This window comes from Rhodamnia argentea, chromosome 3, assembly GCF_020921035.1.
Source record: "Rhodamnia argentea isolate NSW1041297 chromosome 3, ASM2092103v1, whole genome shotgun sequence".
In the NCBI taxonomy this organism is placed as follows: domain Eukaryota; kingdom Viridiplantae; phylum Streptophyta; class Magnoliopsida; order Myrtales; family Myrtaceae; genus Rhodamnia; species Rhodamnia argentea.
Genome location: NC_063152.1, coordinates 11,700,669 through 11,727,398, shown reverse-complemented (window position 1 = coordinate 11,727,398; position 26,730 = coordinate 11,700,669). Strand labels below are relative to the sequence as shown.

Genomic DNA, 26,730 nt, shown 5'->3' with positions numbered 1-26,730 from the left:
CATTATTTCAAATAAGGGTCTAAAGTGACTATATTAGTCTAAAAAAAGAACCCAAGTCATTTTAGTTAGGGACGTTTTGGTCATTTATTATTTTATTTTATTTTTCCCTTTTTCAAGAAATTTTGAAAACAACAATAATTTAAAAAAAAAATACACTAACAAAACCTCTCACCTGTGGCCGTTGCCCCACCACTAATGGGGCGGCGGCTATGGCCATCACGGTCGCCGGTGCCTCGGCGAGGGCCCGCTAGCCCTCGCCTAAGCCGGGAGAGGGCCTCGACCCTCTCCCGGATTTGGGCGAGGGTCGGTGGCCCTCGCCCAAGTCCGGCCGGGGGCCGTAGCTAGGCCGATCCGAGGTCACCTAGCCTAGGGCCGCCGACCCTCACCTAGATTTATGAGAGGGTCGGGGCCCTCTCCCTACTCAAGTGAGGTCCAGTAGGCCCTCGTTGCGGGTCGGTGGGATCGCCGTCCCCCACCGAGGCACGGGTGGTGGGGCGGCGACCATGCTGTGCTCTTCTTCTTCTTCTTTTAATTTTCTATTTTTGTTTCAATTTAATACAAAATGAGATTAAATTTATATTTTTGCAAAAATACTCTCAATTGGGCGACAAGGTCAAGCCCTTATTTGAAATAACCATAATCACTTCAGGTCCTTCTTTGAGACAATGATGGCACTATAGGTCTTTATTTGAGAAAATCAGAACACTTGTGGTCCTTTTTTTAAATTTTTCCATATGTACGTACGTACGTATGTATGAAGAGAGATCCACATTTCAACTCTCAACGTCCATAGAAATATCACAACCAAATAAAATGCAGATTAATCGTGTTCAATCAACTCAAATTAGTAGGAAAATTTCAAATTTAATCTGGATCATGTCAATCACTTTATTCAATAAATAAGCATTCAAGGTATTATATATATATACACACACACATACGGTATTAAAATTTTTGGCTGAGTTAATCTCCTATGAGTAAACTGTCTCGTCTACGTGTAGCTCGCTAAGCCATGGGAGTTCTCCACAATAATTACAACTCATCTTTAGCCAATTTAGCTCACGAGATCATTTAAGTGAGGCTCCATTCATGAAATCATAAGTGTGACGTTCAAGGTTAATCCGACCGATAAAATTCGACAGAAAAATGTATCTGAAATCCACCTCAAACATTTAAAAACATCTTCTAACCTCGAAAGTTTGATATTAAAATTTCGACATAATTCTAGTAAGTTAAACTGAAAAGCGATAATTGTGGTAACAACAATAACAATAATAATAGTACGTACTAAAAATTATCGCATACAATATCATGTAACTATATGCACAGTGCCAACATAACTCTCATATAAATTGCTCATACAATTTAAATTCTAATGCAATGTTTTTCAGTAAATCTCAATGTTGATCATAATTTTCCTAAAATTAACTCAAAGCACACATTTTTTTATGTACAATGGATTAACACCTATATGTGGCCCACATTTAGACAAAAAATAATCTGTAATGTCAAAAGAAGAACAAGCTCCATGCTGTAATATATTTCCACAATCATTTATCATCCAAGAAGAAGGAAGTGCCGTTGATGGGAAATCTACCTGTTGGAAAAATTCATCGAGAAATTGGACTAACCTCTTCGATGTGCGACTATCGAATTATTCAGGAATATACGTTGAATTACCAACGCGTTCTCAGCAAATCTATAACCCCACGATGGTCCGAATATAATCACAAGCCAAAAATATTTACTTTTCACGACGTAAATGCCATTCATTTCTTTTGTGTGGTTTATCTTTGGGAGAGAGGAGAGGAATAATGTTCTCGTTCTCTTTCATGTCTGTTGGGTTGCACGGTAGCTACAGTAGTCCGCCCATGTAAGCAACTGCACCCTATTCACTAGAGATGATTGCCTTAGTAGTTTCTTTTTGAACGTTGTTGATATTATGTCCTTTGATAGACGTGACTGTTCGTTCCTTTTTCTATCGACAGAAAATACAGAATAGAGCACAGAGAAAAAAGAACGACAAATACTCCTCTCCATTATTCAATGCTTGATTATCGCAAGGCCATACGTCGGAAGTTCTTAATCTGTGGACAGCAGGTATATTCCCTCGCGTGATCGTATTTCGATTGGTGAGACCAAAATGATGACAGATGAAGGCCTAGAAATGGCAAATTAGAAGAAAGTCAGATAATAGGTCATTCGTGCAAGCAAAAATAAAAATTTGGGGTTTTCCCTCTTTTATTTATAATAAATTAATTAGGGCGGCGAGTTGGAAATGGGATGCTGATAAAAGAAGCCTCTTGGCTTGTCTAAAGCGACAGGGCAGGTTCTTGCATGGATGATTTTGTGGTTTTACATAAAACAACATTGAATTTTTCCTGAGTTGGGTAAGGATTTCATCGCTTGGCGTTGCGATAAACATCGAATTTCAAACCCTAATTAAGACCCAAAGCAAAAGTCGAAAGCATCGATCTTTCATGCATAGACAATGCAAACAAGGGATTTTTAGGAGTCATTGGAGTATCAAACCCTCGTCCATCCAATCATGAATTGTCAAGTATTACAAATTTCCTTAATTATACACAACAAAAAATATCTCGATAATAGTCGTCCCGATGCGACTAGCTAGGCGCAGGGACACATCATGCTCTGTAAGCACTCTAAGAATCCGAGTCCAACATTAAAGTTTAAGTCAATAACTGGAGGGTGATCGAGCTATGTAGACACTTTAATACCCTCTCTTACACGCAGGCCGTGTTAGGAACGACACGTAAAATTTGACAAATAGGAGGTTGCATAAGCGAAATAAACTGAGGCCGGACCCGACTCTTAAGCTATCTTAGGAATTCCAACTTAGAATCATAAATCAATAAGTGGAGGGATATTAAGTGTATATGATATTGTAATATAATATTGGAACATGAGTTTGAATTGGTCACTCAACCAAATTGCGAGAGTTTGCCTTCTTTCCGAATTATTCTTCCAAGCGTGGATTCATTCCACGTGCAACTACACATCTGTTTGTCAACGAATTTGAACTTTAGTTACAAGTTACAACTCATACAAGTGTCCTTATGTTGAGAAATGGTCATTAGAGTTTGGTTGAACAACGGAAAGCAATTTATCACAGCAAAAATGATATAAGATGATACAAATATCAGTAACTTGTGACGATAATTAACTGATGTAGCTAAAGATCTTCAAGAGATACAATTATCATTGATTAATTATTTCAAACATACAAGCGATCATTTTTAGGAAACTGTTATTCAAATTATGTATTTTTCGCAAAACAGACGGAGCTGTAGTTCTAATTCATTCTCCCTGCTATCTAGGGTTAGATTTCCCCACATTCCTCGAGGATATGATTTTTGCCTCGTTTATGCAAGAGTTCCTCTGCGGGTTTTCGCACCTCGCGATTTCTTAGCGAGTTCAGCTCGCGTTTTATCCATATTTCTGCTGCGACATTGACTACTCTAGAAAGATGCAACCACATCGATCAGTTGAACATTTGCTATATTTGCAAAGTCTTGAATCCGGATCACGCGTGAACTGATGCTCAAAAGTCAACGTATCCAATAGCATCTCCACCAGATTCTGACTCTATGATTCATCACAAGTTAGTAGATCCGAGGATGGTCCTGCTCTTGCCCTTCCAGATACCTTAAGAAACACACTTTTTTGGATTTCCTTAAGTAACACCTTAAGCCACAACCCTTGAAAAGCCTCTCACTTTTGACATGACCCCCGCTTTTGTCGAATCCCACTGTTTAAGAATAACGACCCGGATGATCTCTAAATTTTAACTCAATATATAATATAATTTATAAACTTTTAATTAGTTCAATATGGTCATTCAACTTTATCCCAATATGTAATATGGTCTCTAACTTTTTAACTTGTTCAATGTGATTTTTAGATTTTTAATTAATATTCATTTAAATTCGTGGTCTATATAAAAATATTCAATGTTGTACTTGTCGAATATCTAAATTCGATCCTCTCAATGATGTAAGAAAGTAGTGAAAATTCGCACAACACAAGAATTTACGTGGTTCAACAGGGGAGATGTTCCGCCTATCTACATCCACGGGGAGATGAGATCCGTTTTACTAATAACGTAGAAAAGTGTACAACAACTTTTTCTCACACCATCTCTCTCTATAGAGACTTGTTTCATCCTAAATATATATAGCGAAACCCTACATGGCATAAATTACAAAATTGCCCACATAACCTAAAATATTTAACTTTCCCATATAAATCATTTTATGACTAAACATAAAATGTCTCTGACGGCTCGGGGGTGCTGTCCCCATGACCCCTCGGACCCCCGCCCGCTCACCGAGAAACGGGACCCTTGTCTTGTCCAATCGTCGGGGGACTTTTCGGAACCACCTCATAATCTTTTGGATAACAGAATACAAGACATCAACCTCAACAATATTCTCGTTATTTCTAATTCAATGATAATATTTAATATTTTCGAACAGTTTAGGAATTAAATGAATATATACCAAAAGTCAATGGACACGATGAATAATTTAAAATTTTGAGAATTACAAATCATATTATGCATTAAGCCAAAGTTGGAGAATTGTTTTCATCATTTTTCTCACTAATTTTATGCCCTGATTAGAGCTATATATACGCGAACGCATTGCTCAGAAATCACAGCTTTTTGCCACGTCAAAGATCTCTCTCTCTCTCTCTCTCTCTCTCTCTCTCTCTCTCTCTTTACTTCTTGCTTCCAGATACCTTTTCTCTCCAAGCCTCTAAGAATATTCATCCCAAAATTCCCAAATCCAAACCAAGCAACGATCCAAAGAGAAAGGAAGATTGAATTCAACCTCCTAAAGGCATCCCAAATGCTGGAGTTCAAGACCAGAAGGAAGAAAATTTGGACCTTTTCAAATTGACCTCCTCCTCCTGCTTCTTCCACAAACGACCTCAAGCCTTGTCCTCTTGCGTGATGGGAGTCATGTCCAAGTTCAAAGCGAGCAACCGACAGAATTTCCCTCTTGCAAAGCTCTCCTCCTGGTTCGCCCCTGCCACTCGTCCTCCTGGTCTCCTCCTATTCCTTTCCTGAAGAGCGCAAAGCTAGCAGAACAGAGTGAAACAGAGAGGACAAGAAGAAGAAGAAGAAGAAAAGGAAAAGATCGAACCTTTACATGGCTTTGTACGCTCCCAACTCGAGTTTCCCAAATGGGTCCGATTATTTCAACATGTTCGATGCGTTCCCGCGTGATTTTGGTGGGTTCAATGGCGTCCCGCGAGGCGGGTCTCTGGTGTTGGACAGGGAAAAGAGTGAGCTCGTTAAGGCTCCGGTTGGGGTGGCCAAGAAGGAGGTTTCGCAGGAAAAGGTCATGGCGGCCATGAAGAGTCATAGCGAGGCCGAGAGGAGGAGGAGAGAGAGGATCAATTCTCATCTCAATACTCTCCGTGGACTCGTCCCCTGTACTGAAAAGGTACTCTTTGTTTCCAATTTTCCCTTTTTGCAAAAAAGAAGAAGAAGAAGTTACTTATAGATGTTATCATTCATTGATAAACAAGTTAAATTCTTGTCTTCGTCTCAGTTTATGAATTTTGCTATGAGGGCCAGAGTGGAGAGTGGAGACTGGTCGATTGGTTCAAATTGAGTGCTAAATGTTATAAGTTTGTCATTTGGATTACTATTTTGTGTTCTTTATGGCAATTTAGCGAGTGATGTTGATTTTTCCATTTGTGTTTTATAACTGAAGCATTTGGTAATTGGTGATTGGAAGCAGTGAGAAACTGATGTTAACTAATAACACTTTCCAGGAAAAAAAAGAAGATATTAACTGTTAACTGTCTTTTGATTCAATTGGTAGATTGTTTTCGTGGGATCGCCCTGCCCGCTGGGCTTTTAAGATTTCCTCAATGTCTGATAGATTGTAAAGAGGGATGTATTTGCTTGGTCCTATGGTTTTTTTCACTGCATGGAGTTAGGCCTGACATTTTGCTGGATTACAGGAATTTTCTACCGAGTCAATAGATGATGATTTGTTTGAGAACAAGGGAATCTCATAGTTGACTTCTGTGTTAGGTTGCAATAAGCATATCTAGAAGCAATACACAACACTCTGCAATGATCTACTTAATTCCCTAAATGCCTTGAGGAGCTGAAGCTTCCCGATTTAACTTTTTCATTTTGTATGTCACCTAATTTATGGTTCATGAATCCTGCTAAAGCGCAAGAGGAAAAATTTGCTTAGCTTATAAAACTTAAATGAAGGTTCATTGAATGTCTGCTGTAGTGTGGTTAGTTTAATGCAAATTCGCCGTCTTTTTTCTGCATAGCTTGCCCACAGTGGATAGTTAGGTCTGACTTGGCCATCACTAATGTCAACTGGGAGATAATTTTACTATTAATCATCCCTCGCTGTTGCAATTACGTCTGGCCATTACATATATTCAATGGAACTTCATATGGTGGCTGATTTATGTGATTTTTATATGTAATTGGCAGTATAGTTTAACAGTTGGTGGAGTGAAGTAGACGGCATCGTCTAGTTTGCTTGCTTTCAATTCCTGAATGAGGTTCTTTTGTACCTTGGAGTCAAGAAGACAAAAATTAGGCTGCCCCCCATAAAACAGGACATTAAGCAGAGGACAAGATGTAAGAAAAGAAATGCATGCTGGCAATGTCTGTCTGCATATGAACCTTTTTTTTTTCGGAGATGAATCAGAACAAAATGTCTGAGGTGGCTTTGGAAGCTGTTCTGCCCAATGTTATGATGGGTTACAAGTCAAAGGGTTATTAAGAAATTGAAGCTCTAACTTCTTGGTAGGTTCGACGTCTATTTAAATGGATAATCACTTGTTTGTTTAACGAGAAGTGGCCCCACGAAGACAATTACAAGCTTAAACTAATTATATCTGTTAGTATCAGCTTCTAATGTCGGTTGAAGGCCATACATATCTCATTGTAGTTTAAGCAATAATTAGTGGGGCACCAAGCCAACTATGGCATGGATCGCATCATCAAGTTTAACTTTACCAGTATGTTATTGTGAATCATATATGTGAATTCATTAATTCAATATTAAAATTACTTTTTTTTTGTCATTAAACTTATTTTATTTAGTCATTAATAACAGAGACCAATGGCTATCTGGAAGATTCATTGTTGACTTCCACCCTTGAACTATATTTTGTGTCCTTCAACTTTATATATATATGCGGATCCAAAACATTCTTTAATACTTCAATCAGTATTTTGTGAGCTTGTAAGACTAGAATATACAATTGCGTATGACATATGATTAATATGGTCATATGAGTGGTTTGGATCCTGTCTTTGAGTTGCCATGGCAATTTAGAGATTCTGTGTTATAATTTGGCGCAGTTGACTCTCCTTGACATTTATATTTTACAGATATGCAGATGCTTTGGTGGTTGACTAAACTTTTTCGGGGAAAGAAACAATAGGAAGTCAATGGATTTAAACTAGTCCTGTTATTCTCAAGCCATATTTTTCGTTGAAGCTTTCATACTAAAATACGGAAAGTTAAATCTCCGTTCTGGAGGTATCTTTTCTAAATAATCGTCGTCATTTTATTGATTGCATGCAACAGACAGCTGTTAGGTACATCTAAATTTGACTGGATAGTCACTGTGAATTTTGCCGATTGTAATCTTTCACCGAACTTAAATCGTGTTCATGACAGATGGACAAAGCTACACTACTTGCCGAGGTTGTGAGCCAAGTAAAAGAACTGAAGAAGATCGCGAGCAAAGCGAGTACAGGTCTCCTTGTCCCAATGGACGCTGATGAGATAACGGTCGAACCGTTCGGCGATGGAGCAAGAGATGAGGTATTTTCCTTCAGGGCATCCATCTGTTGCGAATACCGGCCTGAGCTGCTGTCTGAAATGAGGCAAGCACTCGAGGCTCTACCCCTGAAGATGGTGAAGGCCGAGATCTCGACCCTTGAAGGCCGGTTGAAGAATGTGTTTGTCTTCAGTAGCCTCACGGAAGAGCACAAGAATGGCGATTCCAAGGCACGCCAAAGTTTAGTGAGCTCGGTTCACCAGGCTCTGAGTTCTCTTCTCGAGAAAAGTTCTGTATTGCCAGAGTACTTCCCGAGGACGACCGTGCCGAGTAAGAGGCGTCGGCTCTCGTCTTTTGATTCGTCGAGTTCTTCGTCCTGACAGACAAGGCCTCTTTGCTAGACACTGTGAACAAGTTTCCTTTTTTTTTTTTGCCTAAAGAGAAAATTGTAGAATCAATGACATGGATAGAGACCGGTCAAAGACTCCCTGCGCCGTCATCAATCGATGTTGTAGCTTGCTGCCGGTAAAGTAATTTAATCTCGGTGGTTGGAGATGTCGTAGTTCTATACGTCTACAGGTGCTGTGTCCTTTAGACATGGACATGTCTTATTTTGTAACGTTCATGGTTATGGTGCTATACGGCCGGTGTTCTGCTTTTTCAGCTAAATTTGTGATAAAGTTGATAGTACGGCTTGTCTTCTCTCCAGGCAAAGCAACTTCTAAATGCAATCTGTTCTGTTCTTCACTAATAATAAGATAGAAAAATATAAAAGTTGATTCACAAATATAACTCCGCCTATGTATGTTTAGAAAGCCTGTCCCAAGCCAGGGTAAAGGAGGAAGGTTGCGTCAGGCGTAGCGAGCCGATTGTAAAAAAAGAGCTATTTTTATGAGATGATTGACAAATATGATAAATGATAAAATTCAGTATCTTCTCACGGTCCATTTATTCAAATTATGTACTCGGTATCTTCAATATTCAAAATCAATGGGAAAAGTAGAGCATGAAAAGATGATTGCATTTAAGCACTTCTGTACAATAGCTAAGTTTTGTCAAGCATTTAATGCAAAGTTGCTTGGAGGCTAAGTTTAGCTCTACAACAGAACTCGCCACATCTATATATAGATATTGATTTATCAAGAATACGCAAAAATAACACTTTGAACTGTTGATTTATCGCCACATTTATATATAGATGTTCATTATTATCTAATGAATTTTTTCCGTTCTAATACTCCGCCCGGGAGTTAACAGTATTTATCAAAACTTTCTTATGCATTTTGATGAGGATGTCGTTTTCCAACCAAGTCTCACGATACATGTTGGAAGGGCCCTATGTGTAGTACGAATGAATCAAGTCCAATGCAATTTGGATTCTGTCAAAAAATATCTTCCTTTGGTTATTGCCTGAAAATGGACCGACTCTACAACCATGCATCATTTCTATTTTCTGAACTTCATTAACCGCGTAATGGATGTTATTTAGGTCAAGAAAATGAGTAAGCCATGTAGATGGAAAAAGTAATCACTGAAACAAAAATCAAAGTTCGGGGGATAATCTGCAATTTTTTTTAGGTTAGGGGATATTGCACAACAGTGCCAAAAGTTAGGAGGGTTTTGAGCAATTATACCAATATCTAAACATACTCGAATTGACAAATATTTTTGAGTTGAAAGATCTAATTTTTTACTAATTTGCATCCCCTTGTTACTCAGTATGTTCAAACAAATGATACCATTTTTCATAATACATATGAGAAGCTGACAGGGCTGAGCTTAAGAACTCCAACCCCGGTCACAACACATCGATTTTTTTTTTGGTTATTTAGGGTGCGTATGGTAACACTCCAGAAAAAATGTTTCTGTTCCCAAAGTATTTCCGGAACACTTTGGGAACAGAAACGCGTATGGTTAAAAAGTGTTCCCAAAGTGTTCCGGGAACACTTTTCAAAAACGGAAACACTTTTGGAGCAGAAACGAAAAACAAAAAATACTTGTTTCTTTGTTCCCGGAACACTTATTATCAAAGCTTTTGAACACATTTTATAACGCAAGAGGAACACTTTTTGCAGCCCTCTGTTCCTAGACTACTCCTTCACACTCTCAAAGATGACGACTTTTTATCAAAGCTTTTGAACATATTTTTTTTTTTAATTACCAAACGCGTTTCTATTTTCAAAAATCGTAGCCGGGAACAGAAAACAGAAAAAGTGTTTCTGTTCCAAAAGTTGTTCCGGGAACAGAAACGTTACCATACGCATCCTTAGCTACGATACCAATTTATTGCATGGATAAGAACCCTAACAAGAACAACCAAAAGGAATTAATATAAAAGATCATATTTTGCACAACAACATCGTACCAAAGAATGAACTTTCTCAAAAGAAATTTTATTTGAATATCAAAATATTGCGAACCCACTAAAAACTGTTTTAAAAGTTTAAAATATTAGATAAAAACGTCACTTGATCATTAAATATCTAACAACCACCTAACTTCATTGCTGTAACAAAAAAAAATTACGAATAAAAACAAAAATGAAAACTTAGAAGCCTATTTTAGATTAAGACAAAGCAACTGGCCAGATGAGAAAGGTCATAGCACCTAATGGATTAAAGAAGAAAGTGAATACAATCTCGATATCGTCGTTGAGAGGCGAATCACATCATAACAATTGTTCTCCTTTATGAACACTTGAAAATCAACAGAAACTTTAGGTAGCTGCTGGCGCTCGCCGCTCTGGTGTGAGAAGAATCCTGCATATGCTGCAGAAAAAATTGGACATCAGGGTTTCGGGAGGCGATTATAGCCAACATGAGTAGGAAGCTCTTTACCTCAGACTGCTCCACATATCCAACAACATGCTTTGATGTCATAGGAAAAAAACCTTGTACAACCATGACTCGGTTGAACAAGATAAAGCAGATTAGTCTTCTCCATCACCATAAGCCATGTCGGCATCACCATCCCCATAGTAATTGTCATCTCCTTGGCCAGGTTCAACATCGCCAGTGTTGCCATACACTGAAGTAATGTTGTCTGCCTCATTCACTATCTGTGTTTCATCTAACTGATGTTCGTCCTTCTTCACTCTCAAGGTTTCCAGATTTTCCTCTGACAAAAACGAGCTGTAGGGCTTGGAAACCTGCAACAGAAGAGTTCACTTACGACATAAAGAGGAGTGCAGAGGAACTAAAAGGCATCCATAGTGTTTAAGATACGTAGTAAACTATACATAAGAAACAATCTCCAAAAACAGTTGTCACGGAGCAGTATAAGATGATTTGTTATAGATACAGAAAATTTCATTACCAAGCCCCAGGGAATGAGCAGTTACGAAGGGAGCTCCACGTTTCCAGGCTAGTTAAATGTACAATGGTACCCAATGAGAATTTATAAAGCTTAATGGAGAGAGAGACTGACCTTAAACAACCCACCACTCTTGGTAGCAGCTTCTACTAGGTTGCCCCAGTGTTCATCGTTTTTCAAAGTGGTTGCAGAACCCACCACCTGAAGACAAAGTCAAAAGGTTCCTCACTGCTGAAGAGAGGAAGAGAGGAGAGAGGAGAGGAGAGAGGGAGGGAAGGAGGAGGGGGGAGATTCCTTTATACACATCCTTACCAGTACAGAAGACCTTGCTCTGGTGATTGCAACATTCATTCGTCTATAATCCGACAAAAATCCAATACTCTTACTTTTACTTGCCCTAACACATGAAAAGATGACAACATCCTTCTCCCTTCCCTGAAAAGAAGAACAGAGTAACCCCTTCAGTGATGAAATGGACACAATGCCAAGCGATTGGTAGAATATTACAAGAACAGGTATGCCTCTGAATGAATAAAAGAGATGGACAAAATCACACACACACACACACAAAAGAAAAAAAAAGAAGCAGCATTGCCCAGCTGTCTGGTAGGACTACAAAATTAAGCTGCTAAGATAAAGGAAAAGTATTTTGAAAGCTTTTGGCATTACATTCTGTGTCATCAAAGAAACTGTAAAATAGATTCAGTACCAAGAGAAATCTTTTGTCTCAAATTAACCTTCCCAGCTCACAACTGTCAACGTAACAGCCTCCATTCTCAGATAAAGGACCTTGCTCCAGCATTAACAAAATTTTTACATTTTTAAGAGCAAAATAGTACAGAGAGAAGTGATGGATGAAAATCCATGAGATTATCTAATCTGACATGAAAGATTGTGCATGAAGCAATAGGTAAACAACTTTTTTTGTTTTTGGTTAATAACATAATAAAATATAGCTATAATTCTTTTTCTTTATTCATGATGAAACATAGACATATCCCAGATATTCATCATGAATAGACCCCAATAAGCACAAATTACACTAGTTTCCTAGGAAATGCAAACCTGACATCCATCGACAGTGATTATATCCACCACTTCCTTTGCCGCCTCCTTGAAAATTTGCTTGAAACGATCTTTCAGAAGCTTGACTTGATAATTGTAAGGGGATATAATTGCAAGCCTTGAGCTTGACTTGAGCTCCGGATATCTGGTCACCAATTTGAGATACATAATGACAATAAACTCAGCTTCATCAATATTCACCCGGGACCCACTACCAGATGGCTGGGACTCTTGTCCCTCATGTATGTCGAAAAAGCAAAATGGCCCGAAGCACCGAAATTCATGCCAAACCCGCTGTGTCTGAATCTGGACATCTGGACCATCCTGCAGTTCCTCATTATAAAATTCACGAGAAGGAAAGCTTCTTATCTGTCAAAGAAAGAGGAGACGATTTAGGTAAAATATTAAATGATCCAATTAAAAAAAATGGTTATGTCGGATCATTGCAAGACTGAGATAGCAGCAGGGTCTTTGTTTGTTTTTCCTTTTTTTGGTGGTTGGTGTGTGTGGGTGTGTGCATTCCGTTTTTCTTTTTTGGGGGGGCGGGGGGGTGGGGATGGTGGCGGTTGGCGTGCACACACGAGAGAGGGAGAGAGAGGACAACACAATGGAGGTCAAAGGCCCTGAAAATGGAAGCTGATGGCAACAACAATGCCACCTGATGAGGGTTAGAGATGAGAAGCCAGGAGAGATGCAGAGTTTCTCTGACAAGTTTGAATAATAAACATCCTACGGTTCATTAACATCGTGACCAATAAGTCTCACATGTAATTAAGCATCATTATTATCTAACCTCAGGATGCATCCGGTATTGCTCCTTGAGCATAAGGACAGGATAACCAGCCTTCTGGAACCTCTGAAACAAACTCATGCCATACCTAAAGTTCGAAACCAGAAATAAGAAAAATATAAAGGAAAGAATAATGAAAATTATATTTAAAGTAGAGGAATGTCCATTCTAAGATGTTGGCAAAGAGGCATAACAATGTCATCACAGAATGAGGCAATCTACCCAAATTTGTTGGCTATTGGAGAAATCACTGTGGCTGGTAATTGTACCGGATCACCAACCTGAAAAGCAGGAGGAGGATGTTAAATTATCAGCTTAAGCATACATCTCCGCTAGAATCTGCACAAAAGCACGTGTTTCATTATGTGGATGGTGTTCTTATTTGATGGGACATGAGAGGCAGATAAATGTCTAGAAATTCCAACCGTACCAAAGATACATCAAACAAATTTCTTCTTAAGAGGAAGAGCATCAGAAATGAGCAATTTACCAGGAAAACCTGCTTGCACCCATTAGCCAGTGGAACAAGAGTTGCTGGTTCAACCTAATCAGAAGTATGCAAAGCCAAATTAAGTTCTTCAGCCATACACCGAGAAAAAGTCTTTAGAGGTTGAAAGTACATTCAACCCCTTAATTAGACTAGTCATCTTTTTTTTCTGTGTCTTATAGGTACAAGGAAAATGCAATAGGTACAAAGTTGGCAAGAAAAGGGTGACATCATAACTAGATTGTCCAAACAACATAGTTGTGATTCAGTAAACCACCAAAAGAGTACACGACTCGGCGATACCATGATAAAGCTTCTTAAATTTGGCATCAATTTCCTATATTACCAAGCTGATGCACATGAAGACTATCCTTAAGTTCTCATTTCGAATGTGAACAACTTCCACAGCATATGATTTTGTCAATCAGATTCAAAGGTAATCTGAGCTTTTGAAAGGTATTTAAGAAAGAAAGCTATTCCAATATCAAGCATAAAGAATAAAAGCTCAACATAAAACACATTCGAAAGATCAATAGAACAATTTACTTAATCCTGAAGCATTATAAACTTGAAAGAAAGCACATTAAAATGCATACTGCATACAGCACTTTAGCTCTGATACTTACAGCTTGGGCAGCCTCGTCGATGATAACAACATCAAAACCGTGGTTCAGTTTACTGAATATGGTTGACCCACTGAAGCTAAGGGTGCAAAAGACCTGCCATTAACATAAACAAAATGACGAAAAATGACATGGAATTTTACTTTCTTCATATACAGGCCCAATATACATACAATGACAGCCTCATCCAAAAGTGCAGCCCTTAGATTGTCTGTATCCGTTCTAGCTACCCCATGACTATGTTTCTGCTGGACCTGCAAATGCTCCCCAAGAGTCATCAGTCACCCAAAAATATAAATTAACAGAAAAATTTCAGTCATAAAGGTAAAAAATATACATAAATTCAACATCAGAAGCAAGGCTTTACTAAGTCATTACAGCTGCTAGTTTTTTTCTTTTAATAATAAAATATTCTTAACACACCCTTGCACCTAAACTAAGATTTGACTAAGTCTACGACACGGACATTGATTATAAATGAAAAGTTTAATGAGGGACCTGCAAGTTTGAACATGAGACTTCCTACTCCAATATCATGTAAAAATTGTGGAATGACTGCCAACTTGTGAAAGGACGTAAAGGCTGCAGCTCTCTGCCATTTTAATACTGGAAGAGACTTGGATGAGCCATGGTGCAGCTTGACCCAACAGAAGCTTGTCTCAACCAGTTGAATTGAAGCCGGAGAAGGATTAATGAGTGTCAGGATTTTCACAGTGTATACTGTGATAACATATAGCACCATGCTAGGATCCCTTGATGATCGAAACAGTCAAAGCCAACTTTTACGGGAGCAACCATGCGCGAGGCTGATCATTGATGTTTATGCTTCTCTTTTACATTTTTGGATTACGCTGGCATCCCGAATACATGGAATAACTTGCTTCTCTGGGGTAATGACTTATGACCATATGTATAGAAACTTCTATAAGTGCTCGATGCAGAAGCCACATTCAACCTAGAAACTGAAACTAGGAAATTAAGGAAACCAAACCTTGATTAGCTAAGAAAATTATCAATAGAAGGAACAGATATAGTTGATTTCACTTTTACTACAACTAAGAAGGTAGAGGCTGTGATGATAATGAGGATCACTTTGGAACTCTAAGAGTAAAAGTTGATACCAGAGAGCCATTAAGGACAATGTCAACCATCTTCCAAGGTTGCATCATCTGGTCGAGCTAGGTGCTCAACAATAAACAAAACAGTTGACTGGTACAGGGGAGCACCCAAATGGTGCCACACCAACCAAATCTAATTTAATGGATGATAAACAATGAAGGAGAAGAAAAAAGTTCGACCGATAGTCTTAGCTTTGTGTGGTATATGATTTTTGGCTTAGCCATGACAGATTCATTGTCTAATGCCTTATTAGCTAGAGGATGGGACATCTGTGGTTTAGTGGCTACTACTATTGCCATAAGCAAACACCTTGCAGGGATTGATCTGCCAAGATAATGCTTGTTTCCTGAGTGAATTGGGAATTGCTGCTGTTGCTCTAGAAGCCCAGATTATCACTTATCTAGCCATTCAAATGGTGGACCTCAACTTTAGTAGAAGTATCTAAACAATGGAGAGTAAACAGACCTAATCAGGTGCCCTTGTTATTGGGATGATAGCCAATTCTGCTGTGTTATTTAGTCATGACTACCAACACAAACCAAGAGGTCCAATAAATCAAGGGGTTGAGTGGTGCTAAAACGAGGAGATTGGTGTGCAAGTGAGCAGCGCTTACAAGACCCTTTTCTCTGTAAATGATGCACAACAGATTTGGTCCTTACGATATGGCTCACAAGATCAGATATGTTGAGGCTCAGATTTGCTGGACAGAGCAAGATATGCAAAAATGCCAAGTGTTTCTCTTAATATCAGGGCAGAAAACCCAGTGTACTCGAGTACAAGGACAGCCTAAAGAAAATATACTAGAGGTCCAGGATCATATTGCCACAAATATCCCTTGCACTAAGCTGGCTGCTTTCTATCTATCCTCTAATTCATGACTAGGGTTAAAATATTTCACGAATTCCTATGAATTGCAGATCTTCAAAGCTAATTGCATTTCCAGGTGCACACGGGTGTGCCAATGGTGACTTTGGGTGATGCTTCTGCTAAATTTAGAGTACCACATACCCAAATAATTAAATTTAATAAGCTAAATGATCCTTAACGTAGAAGATCTTATTGCTTAAAAATTCTGCATGCAGGAAGCTTCATATGGGAGAAGTTCAACCACCAGCTTAATTAGCTATTGTCAACCAGCTCGAAGACATTCCCTTGAAGTGACATGGGAAATTGGATCTTCTTCACCAAAGCACAGAAACTGAGTTATGATATGGCAGCATTTTCTTGACGTACATTAAAAGTGTATACTGACTTTCATGCCCGCACACATTTAACAAAAATACTCGATCAAGAAGACAAACTAAATAGTCAAGCAAAGAAAGCATGTTAAATGAGAGACTACAACGTGACTAAACATCTGACATACCAGGTGATCCATGAAAACAGACTGGACCGAGTGATGAGCTTTAAGACCAATACGCACTATTTTAGGATTATACACATGATTATCTTCATCCCGAATGCCTGAGAATGACATGATGAAAAGAATAAGAAAAGACACTATAATTCTAAGTAAAAGAAAATAGTCATACTTATAGTCGACGATGAGAGGAATGACCAACAGAAAATTCGATCACATGCGTAGTTCTTGACTTTGACATCATTTAGCAATAGATAATAGCAATTTTGGTCCCCATTTTTCTTTCAGAATGTTTATCCATCTTTTCGACATCATGGATGCACATTGCCCTTATCTAACAACAAATAGAAGAAAATGATACGACAGCTAAACAAGAATAATCTATCAGAAGGCATTCTAGTCCCCCTATATGCATGAAAACCCATATTAATAACAGCTCTCCCTCACATGGAGCCTCTATTCACATCATTCTCCTCAATACACTTAACCAAGGATCACACTAACATGTCCCAAAGAAATTTTGTGAGAACTATTCCTCGTCAATTAATGTGAGGCAAAGGTGAAATAGACATGAAACTGATATTATAATAGCAGCCATGTGGAGATAGATTCGTTACCAGCATTTAAAATACGCAACACTATCTCATCAAGAGCAGAGTTTGACGGGGCACATACCAACACGCGCACACGATATTTACGACAGGAGTTAACCACTTCTGGTTTCTGCACAATACACAGATGTCAAAAGATTATATACACGTCATATGGGAACAACATAAAATACAGACTCTCTTACCAACTCATTTCCGGTGGTTGGAAAAAATCCATCATCACCGTCAGTCGGCAGATTTTCATCTCTAGGGTTGATATTACTTAACCATGGAGATGCATCTCCCCAGTGAATGTACCTAAAGATTACATGTGTCTTAGATCAAGCTAGCAACAGAAGAAATTTCTTTCAATAGCTTCCCTAGCAGTGGCAGGGTTATGTTATACTTAGTGGGTTACTCAAGTAAATCCACTGGTTGGAGAGGGAAGTGGTGCCAGTTGCCCCGCTCAATTTGAAGAAAAATCTTATACTACCTCTAGTTTTTTAATCAAATTAATTTGACCCCATTATTTTTTGTATTTTGACCCCACTGAACTATGTAAATCATATTCAACAAAAAAGAATGATTGAAGATTGAGATTTCAGATCCCAAACTTCTAGTGTAGGAAACTGTGGAGTGGTGCCTAAATTTTTCTTCAATTTTAATATGGTCCTTGAACTTTTTTTTTTCTTATCCAGTCCCTAAACTTTAAAAGCCACACAGTGGAGTCCTTCTCCATAACACCATTATCTGACTTGAACATATTTTTTTTTCTTAACTTGATGTTAAATTTATCATGCCGGTGTCCATGTGGCTCACGTTTGGCTTCCACGTCATATCTCTCTCCTCCTCATTATTTTGGCCTAAAAACTAAAGGAAAAATATTTGCTGAATTAGGCAAACAATGTGGCAGTCCACGCCATTTGTTTGGCACGATAAACATTGACGTGGCGATCACACGTCAAATAAATGCATGTAATGTGGGGATGCACTTAATAAAAGGACAACAGCGAGCAAATTTGGGAAAGTTTACGTATTCAATTGAAAATAAAAAATAACATTTTGGGGACCACATTCAAAATTAAAAAAAAAAAAGTTCAGGACCTCCCATGGCAGTAGCCCTTTTAGTTTTGTGCTGCTATGGTCTCTGACCATTATCTACATAGAAGTTTTGTCTAGATCCATACACAATTACTACGTTTCAAGGATATATAATCTACTTTTTTATTGTCTATGTCGATTTAGCTTAGGATTTAGTTTAGGCTTATGCAAGAATTGTGATATGAAATTTTGTTCAATTAGTTTTGCGAAAGTTATTCGGATAGAGACGTGATAATTCTTGCATATGACCTGAATCCAATAGTATTTTTAGCCTAATTTTGGACCAATTGTATGGTCTTTGTTATGTTCTTACGTGGCTCAATTACAAGCAAGAATCACAATTCCTATTTGATGTCTTAACAGGGATATTACATCAAAAACAAGTGTTAGTTTAGGGGCTAAGATCTAAACTTTCAAAGGTTAGGTTCCACTATCATCAAACCTTAGAATTCTGGATGAAGTCTTGGCATTCAGAGTATGTTATTATCTTCATTGATGCCTCCAACTGGCACAATGACCGGGTTCTGATACTGTTCCCTAGCCTCGAGAATGCACGGATATGTCTTCATGTGTGCATGTGTAGGCATAGTAGAATATGTACATCTTTTCAATGAAGATAGCTTACAGAAATATGAAGTTGATTATGTTTTCAGCATGCCAAATGAGGCATTTCTGCAAAAACTCTATTCCATATCATTTGGCTCACTATATCACTGTTTTCTATCTGGAACTAGTGGGAGAATATCAAATTACCAATGCAATTCAAAGGGGAATACAATTTTGTGAAGGGTTCAAAAGTACTCCAACAATCAATATGAAGTTAAGTATCTGCTAAATGGAGTTTGTAGAACAAATATAAGTGTTGCAACTCGTCCTGTCTCAAATAGTAAGGTCACAATGGGTTAAAAGAGCTTAACAAAGGCAATCTCAAGATGTTCGAGTCCTTTTGGAGTGCAATATCTTTCGACAAGCAGATGTGACTATCATTGTTGAAGAATAGTGTCGCAGTCATTTTATAGAATGCCAGGGAAATCATGCAGTTTAGCTAAAACCAGAGGGGCAACACTAATTTATTCTTATAGGTGTAAGAGTTTACATACTTCCATGAAAAGGTCAATTTGTCTCCCTCTGGACCAGTCAAAACATAGTTAAAGGAATTGCATTAGCTTTTGTTTCCATTGACAAGAGAGAAGATGCCCTTCCAATGGTCATGGTTCCACTCTGGTAGACCTGGAACTGCTCATGGAATAACCCAAAGACACAAATGACACACTATGCTTAAGAAAACACTGCCTGTCTGGCCATGAAGTTAACGTTTGGTAATTACCTGCTCTCCTAGCCGTTTGCATTCCAACCCCATACACTAATTTGCCAACCAACATCTAGAGCCTTCAAATGACACATCTCTCCAACAATAGAAGATTCTACCCTTAGATAATGCCATTGTGTGAGACATTAAATTATAATTCCAACACATTGCGCCAACAAACATAGAATTTCAGCCCGCTAGCATATCATTCCATTTGACAGCTGCAGCATCTCCGTAGAACAAAAGTTTAAAACAATAGTCAGAACAAAAGCTAATTGCAAATCATAATTATTACAGGTATTTAAGCATTAACCAAGGTGAAAAGCATCTCAAGATATAGTTCCTGGGATAACACGATGAGAGAGAATATATTACTTGGGCAAAGTATATCCTCCAATATATGTACAAGTACTGACAAATACATACTTTTCATTGATGGGTAACTCTGGTCCACGCTTTACTCCTCGGAGTCTACCCCTGCAATATATGAAAACACCACATATAGCAATGTTAGTGGGACAAGGTATCCAGTAGTTTTGAGTAAAAATATATGTCAAAACAAGAATAATGCTTACTTTGAGTGCACCCGAGCTGGAATGGCATGCAAAATGGCACTCAGAAGGCCAAGGATAGTCTGAGTTTTCCCTGTTCCAGGGGGACCCTAGAGAAAAATATACAAGACCTCCCATGAGAAGTGCTATAGAAAAAGTGTTTTCTCACTAGCAGTAAAGAACAGTCACCATTAAACAAAGATGCAAGGTAGCTAGACTAGAGTGAATCAGTTTATGGAGTCTCCATGAGAAAGTCATTAGGATCCTATAGTCCATAGTTTTCGAAGTATGCCCCCAAGGAAAGTATTGTCATATTGGGGCTCTGGACATAATAGTTTTAAGGGACATTTAGATGCAGAGCGGGTCGGTCCTCTATCACATAGACGATCTTCATCTGAATATTGTATATTTACAAAGAAATATAAGAAGAATAAGAAGTAGATAGTCATGTTGAGGTCAAGTGTAGAAGCAGTAAGTAAAGCTATGGTTTTAACTACGTCTGAGCCAAAGATGTAAATATCTACATCTCGATGACATAACATCAAATTGCGTGTGCATAAAAAAAAGACAAAAAAGAAATCTAAAGGTAGTTTTTAATGAGAAAAACCTGTATAAGCACAAATTGTTTCCGTGACAAACCAACCTGCAAATTGCAGCAATATCTAATGAATGAGAAACTTTAAAGATGAGGGAAAAAAATTGAACAGACTGCCAGGGGAGAGGATATGAACAAAGAGTTCGTTACAAGCACTAAGAAACATTTGAACATACTTTAAGGTGACTTAGTTGACAGAAATCACTTCTCTAAACATTGTCATGTGTAAGTCTGTCATCCCCTTCCACCTCATGAAACCAGAAAGGACAAAGCTCCTTCCAAACAATATTTGATAGGGAAAGAGAACAGAAGAGAGATACTCACTTTTATAGCTTGTTGTTGAGATTCATTCAAATTACTTTTAATATAATCCCCCAGAGGTTTGGAAATTTTCCAGGGCTGGTCAGAAGGAGCGGGATTCTTATCCGCAGCAGCTAGTATTAAGTCCTTGAAAGGAAGGGAACCAATACTGTGTACAGCTACGTATTCACGAGAAATAGTTGATAAGCTGCAAAGCTGCACAGGACATCAAATTGCTTGCCAAAGATTAGCACAAGCATACTTCAAAAAACAATCCAGGTGCTGAGAATTTTAATTTCAAGATCTATTTGAAGAATTTCACATTTATCATAGTGATCTATCCTTGTTGATTCCACCTTAAAAAAAATATCTCATTCAGCTGAACTTGCTCAAATGATCATTCCACTTGAAGGCAATTGTCTAAATTACATATTTGATGATTACATAACAGTACAGCCAACAAGAGGTGCCAAGCCAAACATATTGACTGTTTACTGATAAACTATTGTCATCACTAAATGTAGCGTAAATGTAGTGCCATATAAGCTGGAAAAAGGAACACAGAAGACAATATCCGCTTTTAGCAATTTCATCTCTCTCAGAATCTCTTTTTTTTCCTCCCTCCTTGCTAGAAAAAATTGGGCAATGAAAGGACATTAACCTCCGATTATTGTGCCAAAACAAAAGACACATCCAAGCCTACAACTCACATCAGACATCTTACAGGTATCTGAATAAAAAAAGATGTGATAGATATTCCATCAACTCCAATGTCATTTAAATACCAAAACCATGAGAAATTTGAAAATAAAAACCAAAATTAATCTCCCCTCTGTTATATGAAAAATCATTTGTGCAAGCCTCTAGCTCATATTACTCCAGGCGACCGACATCCTTTGGCAATGCAGAGCCCATGCTTGTTTTCTTGCTAAACTATAACCAACTCCATTGCCCTTTTCATATGAAAGGCACTAACATCCGGAACACTGAAAGCTACTGTTTTGATTAGATTTCAAACAAAGAAAAATAGGATAGGAAATGTTGGTTTCTCCAAGGAGTAAGGGCTGTTGAGTAACGTTAATTGTCACTATAAAATTCATCCCAATTGAATGTGGATGATGGTTCGTAAATGGCTTATCATCAAAAAACCACTGTTTACAACCCAATATTAATGATTAACATTCTAGCCCCAAGGAAAAGGGATTGCTCTAGGAAATTACGGTAAGGCATTAGATGAAAACCATCAAATGAAAGTAAATCAGAAATTACTTTGAAAAAGGTCATGGGAAGCTTACAATACCATAGCTTTCAATATCCAATGTCCAATAAAAGGGGAAAAGGACACTTTTGCTGCCAAAAGTTGTATACAATGATCACTTTAGTGCCAAAAGTTTCCGCCAAGTCACTTAAGTGCCAAGTCAGCGACAAAAGGATCACTTTGGTGCCTCCGGCGAAATTTTCTAGCCAAAATTGCCACGTGTCATTAATAATTATTTTTTTAATGTCAAATGATATTTAAAAAAATAATAAGTCCGCGTGGACTTCTACACTTTAAAAAAAATTTAAATAAATAAAATTCATATTTAAAAATTATCTAAAAATAAATTCTTTTAAAATACAAATTTTATTTAAAATAAAAATAAAAATAAGCTTAAAATTTAACAAAAAACCTTAAAATTAAAAAAAAAAAGAGTTTCTGGTTTACGAGGCGGCGAGGGCTGTTCATTATTTTGTTAATTTTTTAATCGAATTTTCATTTTATTTTTAATAAAATTTATATATATATTTTTTCCAAATTTTAGATTTTTATTTATTTTTGTAAACTAATTAAGTTAGTATTTTTATTTTAAATATTTTTTAATTGCTGATTGGACCTTGCTGGAGCCAACTCAGCGACAAATATTAATAAAATAAGGCCACTTCAAAATTCCGGCAGATCCTTACCAAAAAAATTTTTTTTCCTTACCAAAAAAAAAAAATTCCAGCAGACCAAATCGGACTTGGCACTAAAATGATCTTTTTTTCAAAAGCTTGGCACTTAAATGATCCGAATGAAACTTTTGACACCAAAGTGATCTCCGCACATAACTTTTGGTAAATATATGTGACTGAAGAGTTTTTTATTTTTTTTTTGGTAAATATATGTGACTGAAGAGTTCAACACTCTATACAATGAAAAAGACAAGGTAGTCGCCTGTGAAAGCATGTTAATGCTTCAACTCTCATCTGCTTACTAGCTTTGAATATTTGACGAAAAAACAAGCCACAAAGGCCTCGTAACTGGATTGATAAGAGTAAAACTACATATCCTTATAAAAAAAGAGGATTAAATTTACATGTAACTCAAACAACAAGACAAAACTTCAGGCCCAAACTTCTGATCATAAAAGAAACATGACAAAAGCAATTTTGGCTCCTGTTATTAACTGAGAATCAAATTCCTAATATAACTTGAAGGTCATCTAAAAGTTAGCAATAGCATAGGAAAATAAACTGAGAACTCTTCCCTGCTTACCTTCAATATATAGAGGGACTTCCCTCCCTCAGTAATGAGAGAGCGCATATTTAGCAGCCGAGGACTAGACTCAACTTTATCAGTCTGCATAGGCATGAGTTGTCCAGTCAAATGCATTCGAAGTCTAAGTACAACCAGACAGCGACAGTCACTATTTTGCCCAGACCCTCCCGTCTCACGTATCTGACGATGCTCCACCAATGCAAATGCAAAGGTTGTTGGGAGTTTCTTGCCTTCATCAAACTGCATCAAGCAACATTCTGTGAGAATTAAGTGATTTAGGTATCACTGAAGACATTGTCAAAAGAACATTTGAAGTCAGCTCTGAACGAATAAAGAGGAAAGTGAGCAATGTACTGCTAAAAATCAAAAAAGAAGTAAATGGTTTTGATAACCTTTTCTTTAGATAGCAAAAGCAGATCATTCTGAGATACGGAGAAATCTTTATAAGAGGAGCCGTAAGTGACCTCTGGCAAGTGAAACCCATCAGACTCATTGCACTTGGTAACCACTCCATGTTTCCACTCTACATCTGCAAAGATCCAACATCACAGTACTATTAACATCCTTCCTCATATGAATAGTAATCACAAGAAAGAAAATGTAGTCAATGAGAGGAAAAAAACCAGCATCTTCATCGTCATCACTTTTCTGAACAATCTGAGCCTTAGTCTCTTCAAACAAAAGAGGCTCAAAGGTAGAAATGTAGTCATCGACATCTTTATATGTGTACTTTACTCGCTTTATGCTGAGAGGAGTTCCTTCTTTATCATGCTCTTCACTCCTACCTTGTTGCTATTAGAGTCAGAAGATCAATTTTTGCACAATCAAATACTAGCAGGCAAGCGAGAGAGAGAGAGAGAGAGAGAGAGAGAGAGAGAGAGAGAGAGTACATTGACTTCTTTAAGGATTTGAAAATAGTCCCAACCAAGAATGATTTTGTACAAACGTGAAAGAGAAGCCTCTTCTTGAATCTTATCTCTGTCCCCTGCCATCTTCACTTCTCCCTTGACCTAAGTGCTGCTCAGACAGAGTGCCAAAATTCTCATAGGTTTGACACATACAGAGGTTGACGCAGGCAAGTAGGAGATAACCAAGCCAAGGGGAACAGTTATAGTGTTGAGCTTGAGCTCGACTCAAGTTCAATCAAGTACAATCTTTTGTGCTATAACTGAGCTCAAAAAGATTATTAATACTAGAGCTCACTCAACTCAGCTCAATTACCATAGAGGAACTCAAGCTCGAAACACTCTTCTGTTCTTTATTCAGAAATACATAGTTATTAAATGGTTAGCACCACATAAAGATCAACTGCATATAGTTTTCACTACCGTCTCTATGTATTGCCATAACGGCTGATTGAAAAAGAAAATCAGTGGATAATGACAGGCCTCACTAAAATTCATGCGGTCATGATGTTTGAGTTTTCCATTCAAATTCCTTTCTTGTAAGAGCGAATTATTTTCCCTACTAAGACTAGTAGCAAGTGGAAAGAAACACTGAAAATTTTCTACTCTCCAGAAATTCCAACAGTGTACAGGTTAACCATTTATTGTACTCATGTTTAAGTTCAAACAGCTCGATCTGATCTGGGGTTTTTACCAATTCAGTTCCAACAATCATCGAAGCAAAACACCGACACCGTGTCCCGGGAATCCCGACACACGCCGTGTTCTGGAACAGGGCGACGGTGGCCTTGATCTGTACAACACAGGGAACCAAAACATTTTGAAAGAAAAGGAAGAAGATAACACATACCTTGCTTTGCGAGCGAGCGAGAGAGGGAGAGGTCTGCAATAGTGGCCGAGCTGAGCAGGAGGTGTGACGGCCCGGCGATGGTGGCTTGCAGAGAGAGAGAGAGAGAGAGAGAGAGAGAGAGGGGACTGGTGGTGGCGGATTGGAGAAGTGGTGCTGGTGGACGGGTACTTCGTGGTCGGAGGCGACGGTCGACGGCGGTGGCGGTGGAGGGATAGAGTGCGAGGGGTTTAGCGAGGGTTTTGCGCGCCAGAACAAATCGGACGTCCCCCAATTCGTCACGAGTTGCCCATAAAAATAAAATAGGAAAATTCTAAATAAAGGGCCTCGTCTTTCCAAATAAGAATTTAAAATGAACTTTGTTCAAATAAAAGTTTAAAACGCTCAAATTATTTTTTTTTCCTTTTTCTATTTTTCATTTCTCTTTTCTTTTTAAATTTTTTTTTCTTTCCTCCACTGGCGATAGCCAGCCTTAGGCCGCCCTCTCCCGAGCCAACATCGGGCGAGGGCAACCCTAGTTGGCATCGGCTTGGCCAAGAGAAGCCCTTGCCAAAGCTAACGAGGCTAGGATACCCTCGCTCGGGTTGACGCCGGCAAGGGCAGCCCTCACTTGAGATCAACACGGGGCGAGGGGAAGGGAAGGGTGAAGGAAGGGAGAGAAAAAAAGTAAAAGAAAGCAAAAGAAAAGGCAAAAAGAAAATTAGCAAAAGAAAAAATTCAAAAAAGTAAAGGATAAAAATATTCTTCGATTAGGTCTTTCTTTGAAACAATTTGAGCACTTCAGGTTCCTTTTTAGAAAAATAAAATTCATCGCTAGACATTTCTGAAAACATTTATAAATCCTAATTTTAGCAAAATATCTTAAGCTGCAAAACATTCATTTGATTTAGAGAGACAAGTTCAATTTGAGAAAAATAAAAAATTTAAAAAATAATTTATTAAAAATGATAGTTTGAATTTTTAATAAATAAATAAATGAAAAATATTTTAGGAATATGCTTATGTGACATTTTTTAATATACTGTGAAATTGACAAGATATTATAAGCCACACAAAAATGAATAACAAATAATTAAAAATTATTGTGGTGTCCACTTTTTTGGGAATTTGTGATCGACAACATATTGTTGTTCTCACAATCACCAAGAATCTCTTATGCTAGCAAAGTCCATAGTTTTACTGTCTCTGGAAATATTTAAATATAAATTTTTATCAATAATGAAAACGCATTTCATTAACTAATTATTTCAAGTGATGAGCGATCATTTTTAAGGAAAATATAATTAAAATTATTTATTTTTCGTGAAACAAACTAAGCCTAAATCACTTGACATTTATTGGCGTGTTGCCCGATTATCCTACAAAAGTGCAGTTAAGATGGTCATGGAATATTTTTAGCATGAATACAACATGGTTTTTAATTGAACATATAAACTATTTCTTTATTTTTCGATTGCCTAG

General features: G+C 37.8%; 2 protein-coding genes across 3 annotated transcripts; one reads left to right on the top strand and one right to left on the bottom strand.

The window, feature by feature from the left end:
• The first annotated feature begins 4,705 nt into the window (after positions 1 to 4,705).
• LOC115753782 (transcription factor bHLH30-like) lies at positions 4,706 to 8,487 on the top strand. Its single transcript, XM_030692592.2, has 2 exons — positions 4,706 to 5,471; positions 7,695 to 8,487. The coding sequence occupies exons 1-2, from the start codon at positions 5,175 to 5,177 to the stop codon at positions 8,175 to 8,177; spliced, it is 780 nt and encodes a 259-aa protein (XP_030548452.1). The 5' UTR covers positions 4,706 to 5,174; the 3' UTR covers positions 8,178 to 8,487.
• Positions 8,488 to 10,378: 1,891 nt separating this feature from the next.
• On the bottom strand, positions 10,379 to 25,558 carry LOC115753770 (probable helicase MAGATAMA 3). 2 transcript variants are annotated; one of them, XM_048275887.1, is made up of 21 exons: positions 25,273 to 25,558; positions 24,408 to 24,534; positions 24,141 to 24,309; positions 23,910 to 24,046; positions 23,515 to 23,757; positions 21,024 to 21,215; positions 20,712 to 20,747; positions 20,129 to 20,214; positions 19,980 to 20,039; positions 17,350 to 17,461; positions 17,171 to 17,276; positions 16,560 to 16,657; positions 14,248 to 14,328; positions 14,078 to 14,170; positions 13,455 to 13,508; positions 13,187 to 13,245; positions 12,968 to 13,052; positions 12,175 to 12,543; positions 11,422 to 11,544; positions 11,224 to 11,310; positions 10,379 to 10,945 (listed from the first exon to the last, which is right to left on the bottom strand). In XM_048275887.1, the coding sequence occupies exons 2-21, from the start codon at positions 24,507 to 24,509 to the stop codon at positions 10,727 to 10,729; spliced, it is 2,511 nt and encodes an 836-aa protein (XP_048131844.1). In that variant the 5' UTR covers positions 24,510 to 24,534; positions 25,273 to 25,558; the 3' UTR covers positions 10,379 to 10,726. The 2 variants fall into 2 exon arrangements, with proteins under 2 accessions (XP_048131844.1, XP_030548426.1); XM_030692566.2 differs by having other exon boundaries at positions 19,980 to 20,030; positions 25,273 to 25,557.
• Positions 25,559 to 26,730: the final 1,172 nt, after the last annotated feature.

What these genes read in the sequence shown, in the direction of transcription:
- LOC115753782 (XM_030692592.2), top strand. Translation starts at nt 5,175, where the DNA reads ATGGCTTTGTACGCTCCCAACTCGAGTTTCCCAAATGGGTCCGATTAT. An exon ending in TCGTCCCCTGTACTGAAAAG is followed by an intron (nt 5,472 to 7,694) that starts GTACTCTTTGTT and finishes TGTTCATGACAG; the next exon opens with ATGGACAAAGCTACACTACT.
- LOC115753770 (XM_048275887.1), bottom strand. Translation starts at nt 24,509, where the DNA reads ATGGCAGGGGACAGAGATAAGATTCAAGAAGAGGCTTCTCTTTCACGT. An exon ending in GTTGCGTATTTTAAATGCTG is followed by an intron (nt 16,658 to 17,170) that starts GTAACGAATCTA and finishes TGTCATTCTCAG; the next exon opens with GCATTCGGGATGAAGATAAT. An exon ending in AATACCGGATGCATCCTGAG is followed by an intron (nt 12,544 to 12,967) that starts GTTAGATAATAA and finishes TTTCTTTGACAG; the next exon opens with ATAAGAAGCTTTCCTTCTCG.